Here is a 17,754-nt window from a genome sequence, read left to right as displayed (position 1 = left end):
TTTATCTGGCCCCCCGCCGCACTTCAGGAAGGGACACCTCTTTCATTGGTGGTCACTGAGAGGAGCACAGTATGTGGCAGCCCTCCAACGGTCTGAGGGACAGTGAACTGGCCCCCTGTGTAAAAAGTTTGGGGACGCCTGAGTTAGAGGGTGGTAGGTGCTTTTGAGAAACTGGTGAGGAGCTGGGATTTTGGTGGTCGCGATTTGAAATAGGTGGAGAGGGAAATACCTTACTGACAAGGTGACAAGGTCTTTTAATACGTACTGGATTAAGAAAAGTGTGTTCCTCATGGAGCTGTGTACTGATGAACTGCCCAGGAAAGAAGGGTGGTGTGCAGCAGTAAAGACTGCTGCACCACTGGTAAACGTAGAGTGTTTGGTTAAGGAAAGGAAACCATTTTTTACTTTCTTCTTGAAACCCCAGGGCTTGACATTCCATAAAGTCGCTGAAGAGATGGTCTGCTACTGTGCGGAGTCAGGTATTTCAGTAGATCTTGTAACCAAACATGAATGACTAAGGAAATGTTTCTTCTGTGTGTCTTCAGAAACTGCTTGAAACAGGCCTGTGTGTGCATGCAGACACCATGCTGTGTACTGGTAACCCAGAGACAAGCTGTCACTCAGCAGTGAGTTGATCAAAGATTTCTAAGCAACCAATCTCATTCCGTCTTGTGCTGGGCCCTGGGACTGCTGTTGAGCAGGTAGACAGGGTCCTTGCCCTCGTGGAACGTGTTCTTTAGCGGGCAAACATGTATTATTCGTTGCTTTTTTTTTTTTTAGACTGAGTCTCACTGTGTTGCCCAGGCTGGAGTGCAGTGGCACAGTCTCGCTGCAACCTCTTGCCTCCTGGGTTCAAGCAATTGTCTCGTCTCAGCCTCCTGAGTAGCTGGGACTATGGCCGCCCACCACCATGCCCTGCTAATTTTTGTATTTTTTTGTAGAGACAGCGTTTTACCATATTAGTCAGCTGGTCTCGAACACCTGATCTCAGGTGATCTGCCTACCTCGACTTCCCAAACTGCTAGTATTATAGGCATTAGCCACCATGCCCGGCTTTTGATAATGTTTTAAAGCAATGAATAGGTCAGGTGCAGTGACTCATGCCTGTAATCCCAGCACTTTGAGAGGCCGAGGCAGGTGGATCACCTGAGGTCAGGAGTTTGAGACCCTCATGGCCAACAAGGTGAAACCCCATCTCCATTAAAAATGCGAAAATGAGCTGGGCTTGGTGGTGCATGCCTGTGGTCCCAGCTGCTTGGGAGGCTGAGGCAGGAAGGAGAATGGCTTGAACTTGAGAGACAGAGGTTGCAGTGAGCTGAGATCGTGTCACACTGCACTCCAGCCTGGGCAGCAGAGCGAGACTCCGCCTCAAAAAGCAAAAGCAAAAAAAAAAAAAAATATATGAAAACATTATCATGGAAAGTTTAACAACATGATTAGCTTCTGATCCTGGACAGTGGTAATGATAGATTCAGCCAGGAGTCTACCAGCCAGGGCAATAGAAATGAAATCTGGAAGGTCTGAGGGCTTCGTATATTTGCCAGGTTTTGTGGGTGGGGATGTTGGGGTGTCCTGCAGGGGTATCTGGATTCTTTGTGAGAATAGATCATTCCATTGCTCCTTCTGATGTCCTGATCTAAAACATTCAGTACTCGTGGAGGATTTGAACCTGTGCCCAATGACTGATCCGACTCCCTCTTGGGTTGAGAATGTTGATTGCCATTCCTCAGACTTAATGTGGGTCAAGCAATTGTGCTTCAGAAATTCTTTATCTTACTACCTTACCTAATTTTGTAGGATTTATAGGATGTAAGGAAATTACAATGAGTCTTGTCGAAATATTAATTACATTTGAATTAATTTTAATCCTTCAGTTACCTCTTATAAAGACATTGAGGACCTTTGAATTTATTAAGGCAGTAAATATATAAAAGTTTTGGGAAGTATGACCACACTCTCTAGCTTTATCTCTCAAACATGGGCCACTTCTGTTTCTTTTCGTTTGGTTGGGTTGGGTTGGGTTTGGGGGTATGGGGGGTGGGGTGGGGGTGGATTTGAGACAGGGTCTCACTCCGTTGCCCAGGCTAGAGTGCAGTTGAGCAATCTTGGCTCACTACAACCTCCGCCCCTCAGGTTCAAGCGATTATCCTGCCTCAGTCTCCTTAGTAGCTGGGACTACAGGCGTGTGCCACTATGCCCAGCTACTTTTTGTGTGTTAGTGGAGATGGGGTTTCACCATGTTGGCTAGACTGTCTTGAACTCCTGACCTCATGTGATCTGCCCACCTTGGCCTTCCTAAGTGCTGAGATTACAGGCATGAGCCACCGTGTCTGGCCATGGGCCAATTTCATAGTTACTGTAGCTATAGAGTAGATTTTTTCAGTTCAAAATTAGGAATTTAAGGCTATATTTTGTTAGAAAAATTTAAAAAATTTTCATATGAAAATAGTTGTGTTGTTTGGGGTAAAAGGAAGTTAATCCATAAATAGTATTGCTACAGTGTCTTATATAAGTAAATGCAGAACATTTATTTATGTAATCATGGGAATTTGTTTTTTTTTCCAACCCTATTAACTCGGTGAAGATTTTCTTGCCCATTCGAATTTAGAATTGTAGACATAGTTGAAGTGTTTGACTTTGAGAGGGAACCTGAACTTCAGACAACACTCTTTTGCCTGGTATCCCTGTCATAATTTAACTTGATTGCCTTTTATTTATTTTTAATTATTTATTTTTTAATTAACACAAAAATCATATGTGTGATATATAATGTGGTGTTTTGAAGTACTACACATTGCAGAATGGCTAAGTCAAGTTCACATTAGGTGGTATACTGATTCTGACAGGAACACTCAAAAATCTCTCAGGAATTTTTCAATTGTGTGATACGTTGTTGTTAACTCAGTTGTACAGATCTCTTGATTTGCCTTTTAAAAGTGAGAGAACCTTCCGTATGAGTCTTTAGACTGTGGTTTTATCAAACTAACCTTAAACTGAACATATCAACATTTAAAACAAATGGTATTTATTTTCCTCAAACCTGTCAATTTGATAGTTCCTTATAACTTTCCGTTTTAGCAGTGATAGAGATTGCTCAACAAAAATAATTCGTGATGCTGAAGCTTGACTGACTGAACTCTAGCTTGTTTATAACGTCACCACTCTACACTGTCTTTCGTCATGCAGACAGGGAGCGTTCCTGATCCCAAAATCAAAAATCGAAATCCTCCAAATTCTGAAACTTTGTTAGTGTTGAGTTAATGTTACAAGTGGATAATTTCACACCTGACTTCATGAGACGGGTCACAGTTAAAACTTTGTTTCATGCACAAAATTATTTAAAATATTATATAAAATTACCCTTAGTCTGTGTGAATAAGATGGGTAGGAAACAGGAATGAATTTCATGTTTAGACACGGTTCCCATCCCCAGGATGCCTGATCATGTTTATACAGATATTCCAAAATCCGAAACACCTGTGGTCCCAAGCATTTCAGATAAGAGATCCTCAACCTATATAAAGGGTGCAGTGTTTAAAGTAACTCCGTTTGTTGGTTTCATATCAGGGAATAGACATAGTCTATATGAATGACAGAAAAGTGCAAAGAGACCTGGCCTGCTGTTACGTACTAGGCAATTTGTCTTCATTAACAGCTTCTGAGGTAGCCACTGTCTTCTGGTTTGTGGATGATGAAACTGAGGTACAGAAGAAGGTTATGCAGCTGGGAAATGATAGGGGTAGGATTTGAAATCAGGCTCTTCAGTGTGTGTGTGTGCCTGTTCTAGGCATTGAGTTCTGGGTTGGTTTGTTCTTTAGTCAAAATTATCTTCTTTTTTATTGTGTAAATTGGTTATTTTGTTTTTCTATCCTTGATTTAGTACTTTTTAAAATTGAAAAAGAATATTGTGTTGGGTTTCATTTAACTGCCTTGTCATCGTGTCACCACAAGTAGCATTAAACAGCACATGCTGAGCTGGACATGGTGTCTCTTTCCTGTAATCCCAGCATTTTGAGAGGCCAAGGTGGGAGGATCATTTAACAACAGGAGCTGAAGACCAGCCTGGGCAGCACAGCAAGAACCTGTCTCTCTACAAGAAATAAAAATTAGCCAGGTTTGGTGACACATGCCTGTTGTTCCAGCTTCTTGAGAGGCTGAGGTGGGAGGGTCACTTGAAGCCAGGAGTTTGAGACTGCAGTGAGCTATGATTAACCACTGCACTCCAGCCTGGGGAGCAGAATGGGACTGTGTCTCCCATAAAAAGCACATGCCTTCACGGAAATTGAATGAATCATTGTATCAGTGGACTCTGTAAAAGTTGAAACAGGTACCATTCCATGGGACGGCCCGTGTCATAAAATAGGTTGTTTAAGCATTCAACCGATACCGTGCCAGGAACTGTTAAGATCTCTGGGACTGCATAGTGAACAGAATCAAAAGAGAGTATTTTTATACTCCATTTCCAGACAAAATGGATTTCTTGGAGATGTTGCTAAACAGCAGGATTTCAACCCTAAGCTGTTGCTTGTCACCTGTTCCAATAGCAGCAACAATCTTTTTTTTTTGAGATGGAATCTTGCTGTGTTGCACGGGCTGGATTGCAGACTCGGCTCACTGCAAACCCCTCCTCCTGGGTTCAGGAAATTCTCCTGCCTCAGCCTCTCCAACTGAGATTACAGGCGTGTGCTACTATGCCTGGCTAATTTTTGTATTTTTAGTAGAGTTGGGGTTTCACCGTGTTGGCAAGGCTGGACTCAAACTTTTGATCTCAGGTGATCTGCCTGCCTCAGCCTCCTAAATTGCTGGGATTGTAAGTGTGAGCCACCGCGCCTGGCCTAGCAGCAACACAATCTTTAATGAGCAGGTAGAAACAGCCGGAAGTGAAGTGGTGGGGGTACTAGGTAAAGGTCAGGAGTCCCATTTGAAACACAAATGCATGTTTTACTCGTCATGTAATCTTGGATTAGGCACCTCACCTTTCCAAGCCTCAGCTTGTTTTCATATAAACGGAGGATAGTCCCTCCCTAGTGGAGTTGATGTTGGTATAAAATGTGTGAAGTGCTTGACATGTAGGTCCCTTGCTAGTACAGGCGGTGTTGGAGATGAAGTGTGTGGCTTTATGAGGTATTATTTATTGGGTGGCGAAAACAAGAGTCTGTCCATTAAACTGACAGTGATAGATGCTTCCAGGTCAGTGGACTCCTTTCAGCAATTAGTGTGTGTGTGGTATAACAAAGGTGCTGTTAGATATGTTTGTGAGGCAGTGGAGGGCTTCAATTAAGTAGCCAAATAACAGTTGATGTAGTTGTGTAACTAGTTTTTATGTATCAGAATCCATTCATGCATTTTGACCCAGAAATGCTACTGTATCGGTCATGCAGTTGGCCTATGAATTAAGGCTAACTGGGTGTTGGAAGCCATGTAAGCTGAGATGTTCATAGAGACATTATCAGAGCATATAATAGAAAAAATCCACCTCGCTATTATCAACTGGTAGATGGTGTTTTAGCTCTTAGAATGTTGTCCTTAAACAATTACTTAGAAGTCTGACTGCCTCACACCTTGCATTTGTAATATAAGAGAAGGTAACTCTAACCTCAGGAATGCTGTGCAGCAAACATGGCAGAGGAGCCTGAGTGGGAATCAGTGTGGGGAGGTAGACAGGGCCTCAATTGGTAGGAATGTGTATTTTGTAGAAGGTGACAGAACCTTTTTTTTTTTTTAATTTTTTGAGACAGTTTTGCTCTTGTTGCCCAGGCTGGAGTGCAGTGGCATGATCTGGGCTCACTGCACCCTCCACCTCCCAGGTTCAAGTGATTCTCCTGCCTCAGCCTCCCGAGTAGCTGAGATTACAGGCATGTGTACCACACTTGAATTTTGTATTAGTAGAGACGGGGTTTCTCCATGTTGGTCAGGCTGATCTCAAACTCTCGACCTCAGGTGATCCGCCTGCCTTGGCCTCCCAAAATGCTGGGATTACACGTGTGAGCCCTGGAGCCTGGCCTCCATTGAAGGGTTTTTCCATCTTCACTGACTAGGGCTGGGTTTGGGTTGCTGCTGTGGTTGTGATGGTGAGCATAGCCAGCCATTGTAGGATTTGTTTGCTGCCCCCCCCACCACACTTTTTTTTTTTTTAAAGCCAGGGTCTTGCTCTGTTGTCCAGGCTGGAGTGCAGTGGCACAATCGTAGCTCACTGTAGCCTCTAGTCCTCCCAGTTCCTGGGCTCAAGTGATGCTCCTGCCTCAGCCTCTCAAGTAGCTGGGACCAGAGGCATCAACCACCACGTCCTGTCGCATTTTTTTTTCCCCTTGTTTTGTGTTGAGACAGTTTGGCTCTGTCTTCTAGGCAGGAGTGCAGTGGCGTTGTTCTGACGCACTGCAACCTCTGCCTCCTGTGCTCAGGCGATTCTCTTGCCTCAGCCTCCTGAGTAGCTGGGACTACAGTTTCGCATCACCATGCCTGGCTAATTTTGTATATTTTTTGTAGAAATGGGGTTTCCCTGTGTTGCCCAGGCTGGTCTCAAACTCCTGAGTTTAGGTGGTCTGCCTTCCAAAGTGCTGGGATTATAGGTGTGAACCACTGTGCCTGATGCATTTTTTGTCCTTTTTGGTTTTCATCTGCTTCATTAAAACAAATAATTTAGTTTTTTGAAAAAAACAATGTTAATACTTGTATTTTGAATTTTAAAAATAGCACATTTTATTTTGAAACAGTAAAAACTTAATTTTAAAAAAGTAGTTGTGTTAAATACAGAACAGTTGTAGATCATAATTATAGCTTTTTCTTAAATGTAGAGGGTTTTGTTGTGGTTGGTTGGTTTTACCTAAAGCTGTGTGATTCAGAGGTTTGGGATTTGCTGAGATACCGAAGAATGAACATTGACCAGTTTTCAGCTGGAACAACCCTTTAGCGAGGCTCTCAGGTGTATTTACTACATCTGAGTTGAAGGAACTTCATAACCACACCTGTTTTACTTTACATTTAAGGACATTTTTAAGCGATGTCTTTAGCTGAAAATACTTTAAATACATTTAGATTAGATTTTGAAATTGTATATGCCAGGCATGTTGACTCACACCTGTAATCCCAACACTTGGGGAGGCTGAGATGGGGAGGATCTCTTGAGGCCAGGAGTTTGAGACCAGCTTGGGCAACTTAGTCAGACCCTGTCTCTACAAAAAATAAAATTAGCTGAGCCTGGTGGCACATGCCTGTTGCCTCACCTACCCAGAAGGCTGAGGTGGGAGGATTGCTTTAGCTCAGAGGCTGCAGTGAGCCAGGATTGCATCACCACACTCCAGCCTTGGCAACAGTGAGACCCTGTCTAAAAAAAAATGTAAATTTTATTGATATCAACTTCTTCTGTTTAAGAAGTTCCCTAGAACCCACCCTTTATGTTCAGTTATAATGTCATCTAGTTCTATCAGTATAGAAATCATCATTAAAAGTGGGATAATACTGAGTACATTACGCAAGGTTTTTACACAAGCAGTACATCCTTAATGTAGAAGTAATGGAAGATACGGAATAAACAAATGTAATTAGAAAATAACCCCGTAAGTTAATTTGAAAGTGTGAACACTAGTAAATGCTTTGAATTACTCTAAAATAATTGAGCTAGCATTAATATATGTTTGTGTTGCCAAATTGTGTCATAAAAGATAAAGTAAATTAGAATTGATGTTATTCTGAAGTATGGTTATTTTAGTGCCGATAAGAGATTTTTTTTAGATGGACTTTTACTCTTGTCGCCCAGGCTGGAGTGCAGTGGTGCGATCTCAGCTCACTGTAATCTCTACCTCCTGGGTTCAGCCTCCCAAGTACCTGGGATTACAGGTGTCTACCACTCTGCTCGGCTAATTTTGGATTTTTAGTAGCAGTGGGGTTTCACCATATTGGTCAGGCCAGTCTCGAACTCCTGACCTCAAGTGATCCACCTACCTCAGCCTCCCAAAGTGCTGGGATTACAGGCATGAGCCACTGCGCCCAGGTGAGAAATTGTTATGAGTCAAGTTTGTGTGTGATGAAATGCACAGATCTAAAGTGTGTAGTTTAATGAATTTTAACAAATGCATATATCCAGGTAACCTCAGTCAAGGTCTAGAACATTTTCAATACTCTGGAAAGTTCCCTCCTGCCCCTTCTAGTGGACTCCATCCCATAGGCAACTATTGTTTTAAAAGTATATTGGACAAATATTTTTGTTTATGAATATAATGATTACAACTCTTTTTCATTTATAGGGATAAAAACATTCAGATGGCAGATAACAGGTAAGCCAAAGTGGACTTTGTTTATTGAAGTTTAAAATTCAGTTGGTGAGCAACAGCTAAGCCATGTTTCAATAAACATTAGAATCAAAGTTAAGTGCACTTCAGGGTCTAGCTGCTGGCTCATTCTTGTGTGTGTACTAGAGCACATGAGGAAATTACTTCAGATATAAACAGTGCCTCAGGTTGACACTTAGAGATCCTTTATGGAAAGCAGCCATTGTGCTCTCCCTGCATTGTAACAGTCCTGGGCTGAAGTCAGGTAAATAACTTGACACTATCCTAAGTGTCTGTAGTTGTCAGTGATCTAGTGGAAGATTTTGTTTTGTGGATCGAGGATCACTTTTAGTTGTGTATGTTATTTGATGTTTATTTTTTTATGAGGGAAGTGTGTCCAGGCATTTTTAAAAACTGTTTGATGGCTAATTGTATACTTTCCATGGCTAATTTTATAAAACCACTTTGGGCACTGTCTTAACTTGATAAGACTGCCTTGCTCTGATCACATGAGCAGCTGACCAAACAGCAACATGCTTGTTGGTTGATCGGTTTGGTTTGAGGGCTGGAAGCAGTGTTTTGAGGAAAGAAGCCGTAGAAATGAAAGTTGTCTAAGAAGCTTTGGCTAACGTTGGAAATAACTTTTTAGGGCTGTATGTTTGGGAGAAGAGGGGGTGTTAAGTAGTAGAATGTTTTCATAACAGAGTACAGTCTCTTAGGTAGCATAGACACAGTAGTAGTGGTCTTCTGCCCAAATCTGACATCACTGTACAGATACCTCTTAATATATTGAATAAGAAACTTGTCCATTTGTGCTATGTCTTTGGAACTTTCATTATAGTAATACTCTTAAAACATATTGTTGTTTTAGTTTTTCAGATGGGGTTCCTTCAGATTCCGTGGAAGCTGCTAAAAACGCAAGTAATACAGGTCAGTTCACTGCACATGAAAAACATTAGCAGTTGGAGAGAAGATTCCAGGATGGGGAATCTTCTTTCTGGAACCATTTATTAATGCAAGTAAGGGATTACTGTACTTCAGTGATTTTTAGGAAAGTTAGATTAATTAAAATGAAAACTCAGTTTCTCATTAATAAAAGATGTATTTATTATTTATTTATTATAGGAATTCAGACTCGACAATAGGAAAGCGAAAGTATAGTGTACCTTCCTTTGCCTACCATTACTCAGCTTTAGTATTGATCAACAAATGGCCAGTCTTTTATTTTTTGAGATGGAGCCTTGCTGTGTTGCCTAGGCTGGTTTTGAACTCCTGGGTTCAAGCGATTTTCCTGCTTCAGCCTTCCAAATAGTTGGGACTGCAGGCACAGACCACTGCACCTGGCCATTTGTTTTTCTATCTTACACCTTTAACTTTCCTTCCTTTGGTTGTTTGGAAGCAGATCCTAGGAATGTCATTTTGTTCATAAATTCACAGATGTAATATCTTTCCCCCATTAAAAAAAACCCTATATATCTATTCCCCACTCCCTCCAAACTGTTTGAAAACAAGTGGTGGCTTTCTTTTTTCCTAAAACTTTTCTACAATGCTGTTACCGAGAAACTTAATGTTGGAACAATACTGTCATCTAACATGCAGTCATGTTCCTATTTCCTGGCTTTTCTCAGCAATTTTTATCCCACACCCAAATCTAGCACCTACTCAAGGATTACGTATTTTGTTTTGTTCTAGCTCCTTTGTTCTAGAGTCACCTCCCTACCTTTTGCATCTTTTAATACGTTGACACATCAGAGTGGTGTGAGCCACTGTTGTCTTATAAAATGCCCACAGTCTGGATTTGCCTAGTCATTTCTTCCTGATGAGATTCAGGGTAAACATTTGGCAAGAAGGGCACACAGGTGACGTGATGCAGTGGTCATTGCTTCGGGAGGCACATGATGTTGGTTCAACACCTGTCTGGGGACACTGAGATTGATGACTTAATGATTAAGACAGTGCTTGCCAAACTTCTCTGCTATCAAAGTCCTTTGACCTTGCAAGCAGTCTGTCAGGCACGTATAGATATCTTCTTCTCCTTCAGCAAACTTTCACACAGTGATTTTAGCACCCATTGATGATCTTGCCTGATAACGTTGGTGGTTGCAAAGGGATGTTTTTCTAATTCTGCCAATTCTTCCACACGTTCCGTTAAAGAAGAACTTACCCCTTCCTTATTTTAGTGTCACTATAGACTCATGAATTACTGGTTTTTTTGTTTTGTTTTGTTTTTTGAGATGGAGTTTCACTCTTGTCGCCCAGGCTGGAGTGCAATGGCACGATCTTGGCTCACTGCAACCTCCACCTCCTAGATTCAAGGGATTTTCCTGCCTCAGCCTCCTGAGTAGCTGGGATTACAGGTGCCCACCACCAAGCCCAGCTAATTTTTGTATTTTTATTAGAGATGGGGTTTTACCATGTTGGCCAGGCTGTTCTCGAACTCCTGACCTCAGATGATCCACCTGCCTTGGCCTCCCAAAGTGCTGGATTACAGGCGTGAGCCACTAAGCCTGGCTGAATTACTGTTTTTATTCAGTGTGTTGTCAGTTGCCATCGTTTTTCTTCTTGGTGTGCAAATTGTCCCATTTGGCCAGTGGGGATCCCTTCAGGCTGGATTCTGGGTCCCCCCACCCCCCCCCTTTTTTTTTTTTTTAAGACAGAGTCTTGCTCTGTAGCACAGGCTCGAGTGCATTGATGCAGTCTTAGCTCATTGCAGCCTCCGCCTCCCAGGTTCAAGCCATTCTCCCTCAGCCTCCCCAGTAGCTGGGATTACAGGCACATGCCACCATGCCCGACTGATTTTTGTATTGTTAGTAGATACAGGTTTTCACCATTTTGGCCAGGCTGGTCTCAGACTCCTGACCTCAGATCTGCCCACCTTGACCTCCCAAAGAGCTGGGATTATAGGTGTGGCTACTGCCTCTAGGTTCTTTCAACTCTTTGGTTCTTGAGTACTTCTAGCTTTGTAGTGTGATGTTCCATTTTATCTTGTATTTTCCTTGCCCTAGACCTGAAAATCCACTGTTGATTCAAAAGACTTTGATCCTTCTAATGGAGGAAGATACTTACTTGGTTGGTGCAAAAGTAATTGCGGCTTTTGCCATTACATTTAATGGCAAAAACTTCAATTACTTTTGCACCAACCTGTTGAAACCAAAACACAGATACTAGATGTCATTGTTTGTAGGCCCTTTCAGTGGACAGAGCTAGAGGAGATGTGTGTTTGTGTATGCATGAGTATTTACATACTATACATGTGTACACAGTTTTATATATACAAATTATGTACATTAAATACACTTCATGTGCCTCATGTGAGTGGTTGTGTTTGCAGTTCTATTATAAATGTTTAAAATTGAGTGCCTAGGCCAGGCGCAGTGGCTCAAGCCTGTAATTCCAGCACTTTGGGAGGCCGAGGCAGGCAGATCATGAGGTCAAGAGATTGAGATCATCCTGGCCAACGTGGTGAAACCCTGTCTCTACTGAAAATACAAAAATTAGCTGGGGGTGGTGGTGCACACCTGTAGTCCCAGCTCCTCAGGAGGCTGAGGCAGGAGAATTGCTTGAACCCTGGAGGCAGAGGTTGCAGTGAGCCAAGATTGTGCCACTGTACTCCAGCCTGGAGCCTGGCAGCAGAGTGAGACTCTGTCTCCAAAAAAAAAAAAAAAAAAATTTTGAGTGCCTACTTGGTGTGTTTGACTTACCACATCATGGGAGAATAGTTGAGTATGTACTGGCCCTGAGTAAGGCAAGGGCGATGAGTTTGGGTTTCTGTATTGTGTCATTAGGAGGGAAATTGTTAAAGAGTCTGTATCACAAGCCAGATGTCTGCCACTCCTTAGTCACAACTGAGTAAAGGGACAGTCACTACCCTCACAGGGTCTCATTCATTGGTTTATTGGGAAATGGGCTTCTGAATACAAACTCCTCAGGACTGTGAGCTCACTACACACCTGGGTTAGCCGTAAGTGGGTGGAATGGTCGGAAGTGCTTCCTGGACTGAGGTGGGTTTGGGCAGAAGAACATTGAAGGCAGAGGTGAGCAGCACATGCAAAGAACAGTGCCATCAGGGGCTGGTGAGCACTGGGCTCTCCTAGACTGAAGTCCATGGCAGCACAGTGAGCGAGGGTGCTAGTGGGTGCTCTTCTGCCTTGAGTTACTGATCTCATCTCTGTTCTTGGCTTCTGGACACCACAGTGGGACACGTGGGTAGACCACGTGAACTTAATTATTAATGATGTCCTCAGTTGTTTAAGCCTGGAGCTAAACAGCCACAGTCCTGGTGAGAGCCAGGACTGTAGGTATTTGTTCAGTAGATTTGTAACGACCCATCAGGTGATTAACCTGTTAAATTCCTTTTAAAATAAATTTTAATTGTTTTCAAAACATGTTTAAGAAGTCACTGGTATATGTATTTAGAAATTAGATGTAAATCTAGGCAAAGCTAAGTAGGTGATGTTACTAATTTTTGACTCTTGGCTATTGTGTGTGGTGGGCATATTTTAAATGTGTTTGGTTTTAACTCTTCATAGAGAAGCTCACAGATCAGGTGATGCAGAATCCTCGAGTTTTGGCAGCTTTACAGGAGCGACTTGACAATGTCCCTCACACCCCTTCCAGCTACATTGAGACGTAAGTATGCTGTGAATAGGGTCTCATGCAATCTGAAGAAACAAAAGGAGGACAAAGGAAAACCCGTTTTTCAGTTACTCAGAACAGGAATAAATGTGTTTTTCATTTGTTGTCTCTGAGAGACAGGCACTGGTAAGAGAGGAGTGACCCTGTACCCTGTGCTTAGGCGCAGAGTTTGCCTGGCGGATGAGTAGTGTCTCGTCAGTTGTCTGATAGGAAGTGCACAGTGCCATCTTGTGGAGGCCTGGAGGACTTCATGGATCATCCAAGGTGGGGAGGACAGCTGGTGGCTTCTAAGTTAACTCAAAGGACTGCTCCTTCCTGGCTTACCCACATGAGCCTGCGACACTAACACCTTAAAAAAAAATTAGCTGGGCATAGTGTCGCACGCCTCTGAGTTTTCACTACCCCTCAGCCTGGGTGACAGCGAGACTGTCTTAAAAAAAAAAAAAAAAAAAAAAAAAAGTGGGGTCTTGCTATATTGCCTAGGCTGGTTTTGGTTTTGAACTCTTGGGCTCAATTGGTTCTTCTGCCTCCACCTCCCAAAATGCTGGGATAACGGGTGAGCCACCACACCTGGCTTACACCTTTGCTTTCTCACAACAGGCCTATGTCCTAGGTGTATTGCAATATGAAAATGAGAAGGATGGTGATCCTCAAATGGCTCATCAGGACCTCCCTCTCTCAGTTCTGGAAGGAATTTTGGTTTTTGAGTTGGAGTCTCACCCTGTAACCCAGGCTGGAGTGCAGTGGCATGTCATAGCTCATTGTAACCTTGAACTCCTGAGCTTAGGTAATCCTTCTACCCCAGCCTCCAGAGTAGCTGGAACTATAGGCGTGTACCACCATGCCTGGTAATTTTTATTTATTTTTTTTTTGAGAGGCATGAGCTGTTACTGGGCTTCCATCTGTAATTGGGTCAGGGCTTGGTCTCTCAAAGGTCCCACCTTACATACTGGTTTCCCCAGTTACGACTGCCAGGGCTATTATGACAAGAAGGGGACTTTGTTTTTTTTTTTTTGTTTTTTTTCTGAGACGGAGTTTCGCTCTTGTTACCCAGGCTGGAGTGCAATGGCGCGATCTCGGCTCACCGCAACCTCCGCCTCCTGGGTTCAGGCAATTCTCCTGCCTCAGCCTCCTGAGTAGCTGGGATTACAGGCACGCACCACCATGCCCAGCTAATTTTTGTATTTTTTTTTTTAGTAGAGACGGGGTTTCACCATGTTGACCAGGATGGTCTCGATCTGTCGACCTCGTGATCTGCCCGCCTCGGCCTCCCAAAGTGCTGGGATTACAAGCTTGAGCCACCGCGCCCGGCCAACTTTGTATTTTTTTTGAGACAGAGTTTCACTCTGTCACCCAGGCTGGAGTGCAGTGGCACACTGTCTCAGCTCACTGCAACTTCCGCTCCTAGGTTCAGGTGATTCTCCTGCCACAGCTGGAATTACAGGTGTGAGCCACCATGCCCACCTAGCTTTTTTGTATTTTTATTTTTATTTATTTGTTTTTTTTGAGACGGAGTTTCGCTCTTGTTACCCAGGCTGGAGTGCAATGGCGCGATCTCGGCTCACCGCAACCTCCGCCTCCTGGGTTCAGGCAATTCTCCTGTCTCAGCCTCCTGAGTAGCTGGGATTACAGGCACGCGCCACCATGCCCAGCTAATTTTTTGTATTTTTAGGAGAGACGGGGTTTCACCATGTTGACCAGGATGGTCTCGATCTCTTGACCTCGTGATCCACCTGCCTTGGCCTCCCAAAGTGCTAGGATTACAGCACTTGAACCACTGCACCCGGCCATATTTTTATTTTTTATATTTTACTTTAAGTTCTGGGGTAGATGTGCTGAACTCAGGTTTGTTACGTAGGTGTACGTGTGCCATGGTGATTTGCTGTATGCTTTTTTGTATTTTTAGTTTTTAAATTTTACCTTAAGTTCCGGGGTAGATGTGCTGAACTCAGGTTTGTTACGTAGGTGTACGTGTGCCATGTGATTTGCTGTGTGCTTTTTTGTATTTTTAGTGGACACGGCGTTTTGCCATGTTGGCCAGGTTAGTCAGAGTTTGCTTTGCCCATTTAGAAGTTTTCCAGGGGATTACTTAGTGGGTAAGACGTTTTGATGTTATTTTTTTGCAGGCTAGATTGATGATATAGAGTGATACTGAGCAGGAGTGGCAAGAATTGAGAATGAGTAATGGTTTCCGGTTTTCTCGCTTTAAAACTGGGTTAGTGGGGTGGCATTCTGTGAGAGGAGCTGCTTGGGCGGCAGCTAGTTTATGCGGGACTAGAAGTGGTTCCGTACTGGCCATATTCCAGGAAAAGTGCCCTCGGGCCCGGGCGTAGTTGATAGGAATGATTGGAGTTCTGCGGGGGCACACTAGGGTCCAGTTTGTTTAACGTGCTTTGTCATTTTACTTCAATTGGAAAGTTTCAAAAATTGAACCAATTTAAAGTTGTGTAATGAGCCAGACATGGTAGCTAAAACCTGTAATCCTAGCACTTTGGGAGGCCAAAGCGGGCAGATTGCTTGAGCCCAGGAGTTTGAGACCAGCCTGGGCAATGTGGCCAAACCCCATCTCTACAAAATGCAGAAAAATGAACTGGCCTGGTTGTGTGCCCCTGTAGTCCCTCAACTCGGGATGCTGAGGTGGGAGGATCATTTGAGCCCAGAAAGTTGAGGCTGCAGTGAGCTGAGACTGTACCACTGCACTGCAGCCTGGGCAACAGAGTTAAGACCCTGTGACAGTAAATGAATGATCAGTGCAGAAATGAGGTACAGATGCCAGAGAGAATCTTCAATTTTGTTAAGTTCTTTATGCTTTTCCCTTGTTTTCATCTACTAGCGGTAGTTCTAGAATGTTAAACATTATTTGAGAGTCTTTGCTTAAATTAAGGATCTTTAGCTTGAGGTAGCTGTGGCTATGTCTCACCCAGGAGAGTGGTCCTTTGGGATGCAAGGCAGTTGTTCTAGCACCTCCCAGCCCGGTGATACCTGTGTGAGAGTTGCCTATTGTTCTCTGCAGTTTGTTGTTGGAGGGTAAGTCATGCACTTAGACTTCAGGACTCTGATCATGTGAATGAATATTCAAGATGCAGGACCCATGGCCTTGCCCCAGGTAGATTATTTGGGTCTGTGATGAGGCCAGGAATCTGTTCTTGAGTCCACATGATTGTGACCAGGGGCTTTATTTTAAACACATAGTTCTGTTGGGTTAAAAACAGGGATTTATCTTTTGATTTATGGAAGTTTTACATACAAACTAAAATATTTTTTAAAACATACAGCAGGATTGAAAGACAAACTCATTGCTGGCCTGACTCTAAAAGACAAACTTGTGTTATCTGTGATCTGTGTTTCTGGGATTTTTCCTCCAGTGTGTTAACAAGTGGACTCCCGCGTGGCACTGAGTATTCTGGACAGTGTGATGATGAATAGGCCGTGTTTGAATACTGTTGAACTTCTATCGTGTAGTTTTCAGTTTTACGGATCTATCGACGGACACCCTCCAGCATGAATACTTGATGAGGATAAATTTTTTTTTTCCTTTTGGTAAGATAGGGTCTTGCTCTGTTGCCCAGGCTGGAGGGCAGTAGTGCAGTCATACACAGCTCCCTGCTGCCTTGACCTCCCAGACTCAAGTGATCCTGCTGCCTCAGCCTCCTGAGTAGCTGGGACTACAGGTCAGGTGCACATCACCATGCCTGGCTATTCTAAAAAGTTTTTTGTAGAGAGAGGTCTTGCTCTATTGCTTGGGCTGCTCTTGGAGTCCTTCCCTCAAGCAATCCTCCCAGCTTGGCCTCCCAAAGTGGTGGGATCACAGGCATGAGCCACTGCACCCAGCTTGAAGGATAAATTCTTAAAGTTAGAATTACTGGGTCCAAAGAAGATTTTCAGTATTTCTGCCCTTAAGAAAGATGAGTCAGTTAGAGGGCTTCTTAGCCCTTAGCCTCATAAAACCTAGGTGTTTTGTTTTGATTTTAATTGCCAATTTGGTAAGAAATAGATGAGTGTTTTTAAATGTTTACATTATTTTGGATATTTTATGAGATCGAATCTTTCTTCATGTTGGACAATTTGTGTTTATTCTTTTGTGAATTGTCTTTTCTGCTTCCTCCTGTACCCTTTTTTCCTATTGAGATGTTCATCCTTAATGATTTTTAGGAGGTCTCGTTCATTGTAAGGATGTTAGTTCTGCTAACCTGAATTTATTTTAATAGAATGGAAAAGCGTGCTTCCTTATTTTGCAGGCATGAAGATGTTGTCTTTCTTATTCCCTTTTTTAGTTTACCTAAAGCAGTAAAAAGAAGAATTAATGCATTGAAACAACTTCAGGTGAGATGTGCTCATATAGAAGCCAAGTTCTATGAAGAAGTTCATGACTTGGAAAGAAAGTACGCAGCATTATACCAGCCTCTCTTTGACAAGGTAGGGGACTCTGTTAATGAGTTTAATATACAGATAGTCTCCAACCTACGACGGTGTTACATTCTGATAAACCCAGTATATGTTGACAACATCTAGGGAAGAAAGGCATCTCCCCTCCCGGATTTAGCTTAGTCTGGACTACCTTAAACAAGCTCAGAGCACGTTGATCTTCCACAAAGCCTGTTTTATAATAAAGCGCTAAGTATCCCGTGTCCTGTACCGAACACTCCACTGAGAGTTGAGCACAGTGTGGCTCTGTGGGTGCCCAAAGTGTGGTGCTTTCTGCACCATCGTAAGTTGAAAGTCTTTAGTCAAACCATTGGAAGTCGGGGAGCATCTTTATTTTAGATCTTTAGGTGAAACATCCAGAGTTACCCAGGGAAACATGCAATATTTTTCTTTGAACCCTAAGATTTAGAATCTTAAAATAGTTATA

At 43.0% G+C, this 17,754-nt stretch overlaps 1 protein-coding gene across 3 annotated transcripts in view; it reads left to right on the top strand.

The window, feature by feature from the left end:
• NAP1L4 (nucleosome assembly protein 1 like 4) overlaps positions 1–17,754 on the top strand; it is a 49,234-nt gene that overhangs the window by 4,216 nt on the left and 27,264 nt on the right. For all 3 annotated transcript variants that reach the window (XM_039471009.2, XM_039471010.1, XM_003943299.4), the window contains exons 2-5: positions 8,244–8,273; positions 9,139–9,197; positions 12,797–12,896; positions 17,177–17,318. In XM_039471009.2, the coding sequence (XP_039326943.1) occupies positions 8,260–8,273; positions 9,139–9,197; positions 12,797–12,896; positions 17,177–17,318 (315 nt within the window). In that variant the 5' untranslated portion in view covers positions 8,244–8,259. The remainder of the gene's footprint in view (positions 1–8,243; positions 8,274–9,138; positions 9,198–12,796; positions 12,897–17,176; positions 17,319–17,754) is intronic.

This window comes from Saimiri boliviensis, chromosome 6 (genome assembly GCF_048565385.1).
Source record: "Saimiri boliviensis isolate mSaiBol1 chromosome 6, mSaiBol1.pri, whole genome shotgun sequence".
In the NCBI taxonomy this organism is placed as follows: Eukaryota; Metazoa; Chordata; class Mammalia; order Primates; family Cebidae; genus Saimiri; species Saimiri boliviensis.
Note: the sequence above shows the minus strand (reverse complement) of the source record. Positions and strands in the feature narration are given on the sequence as shown.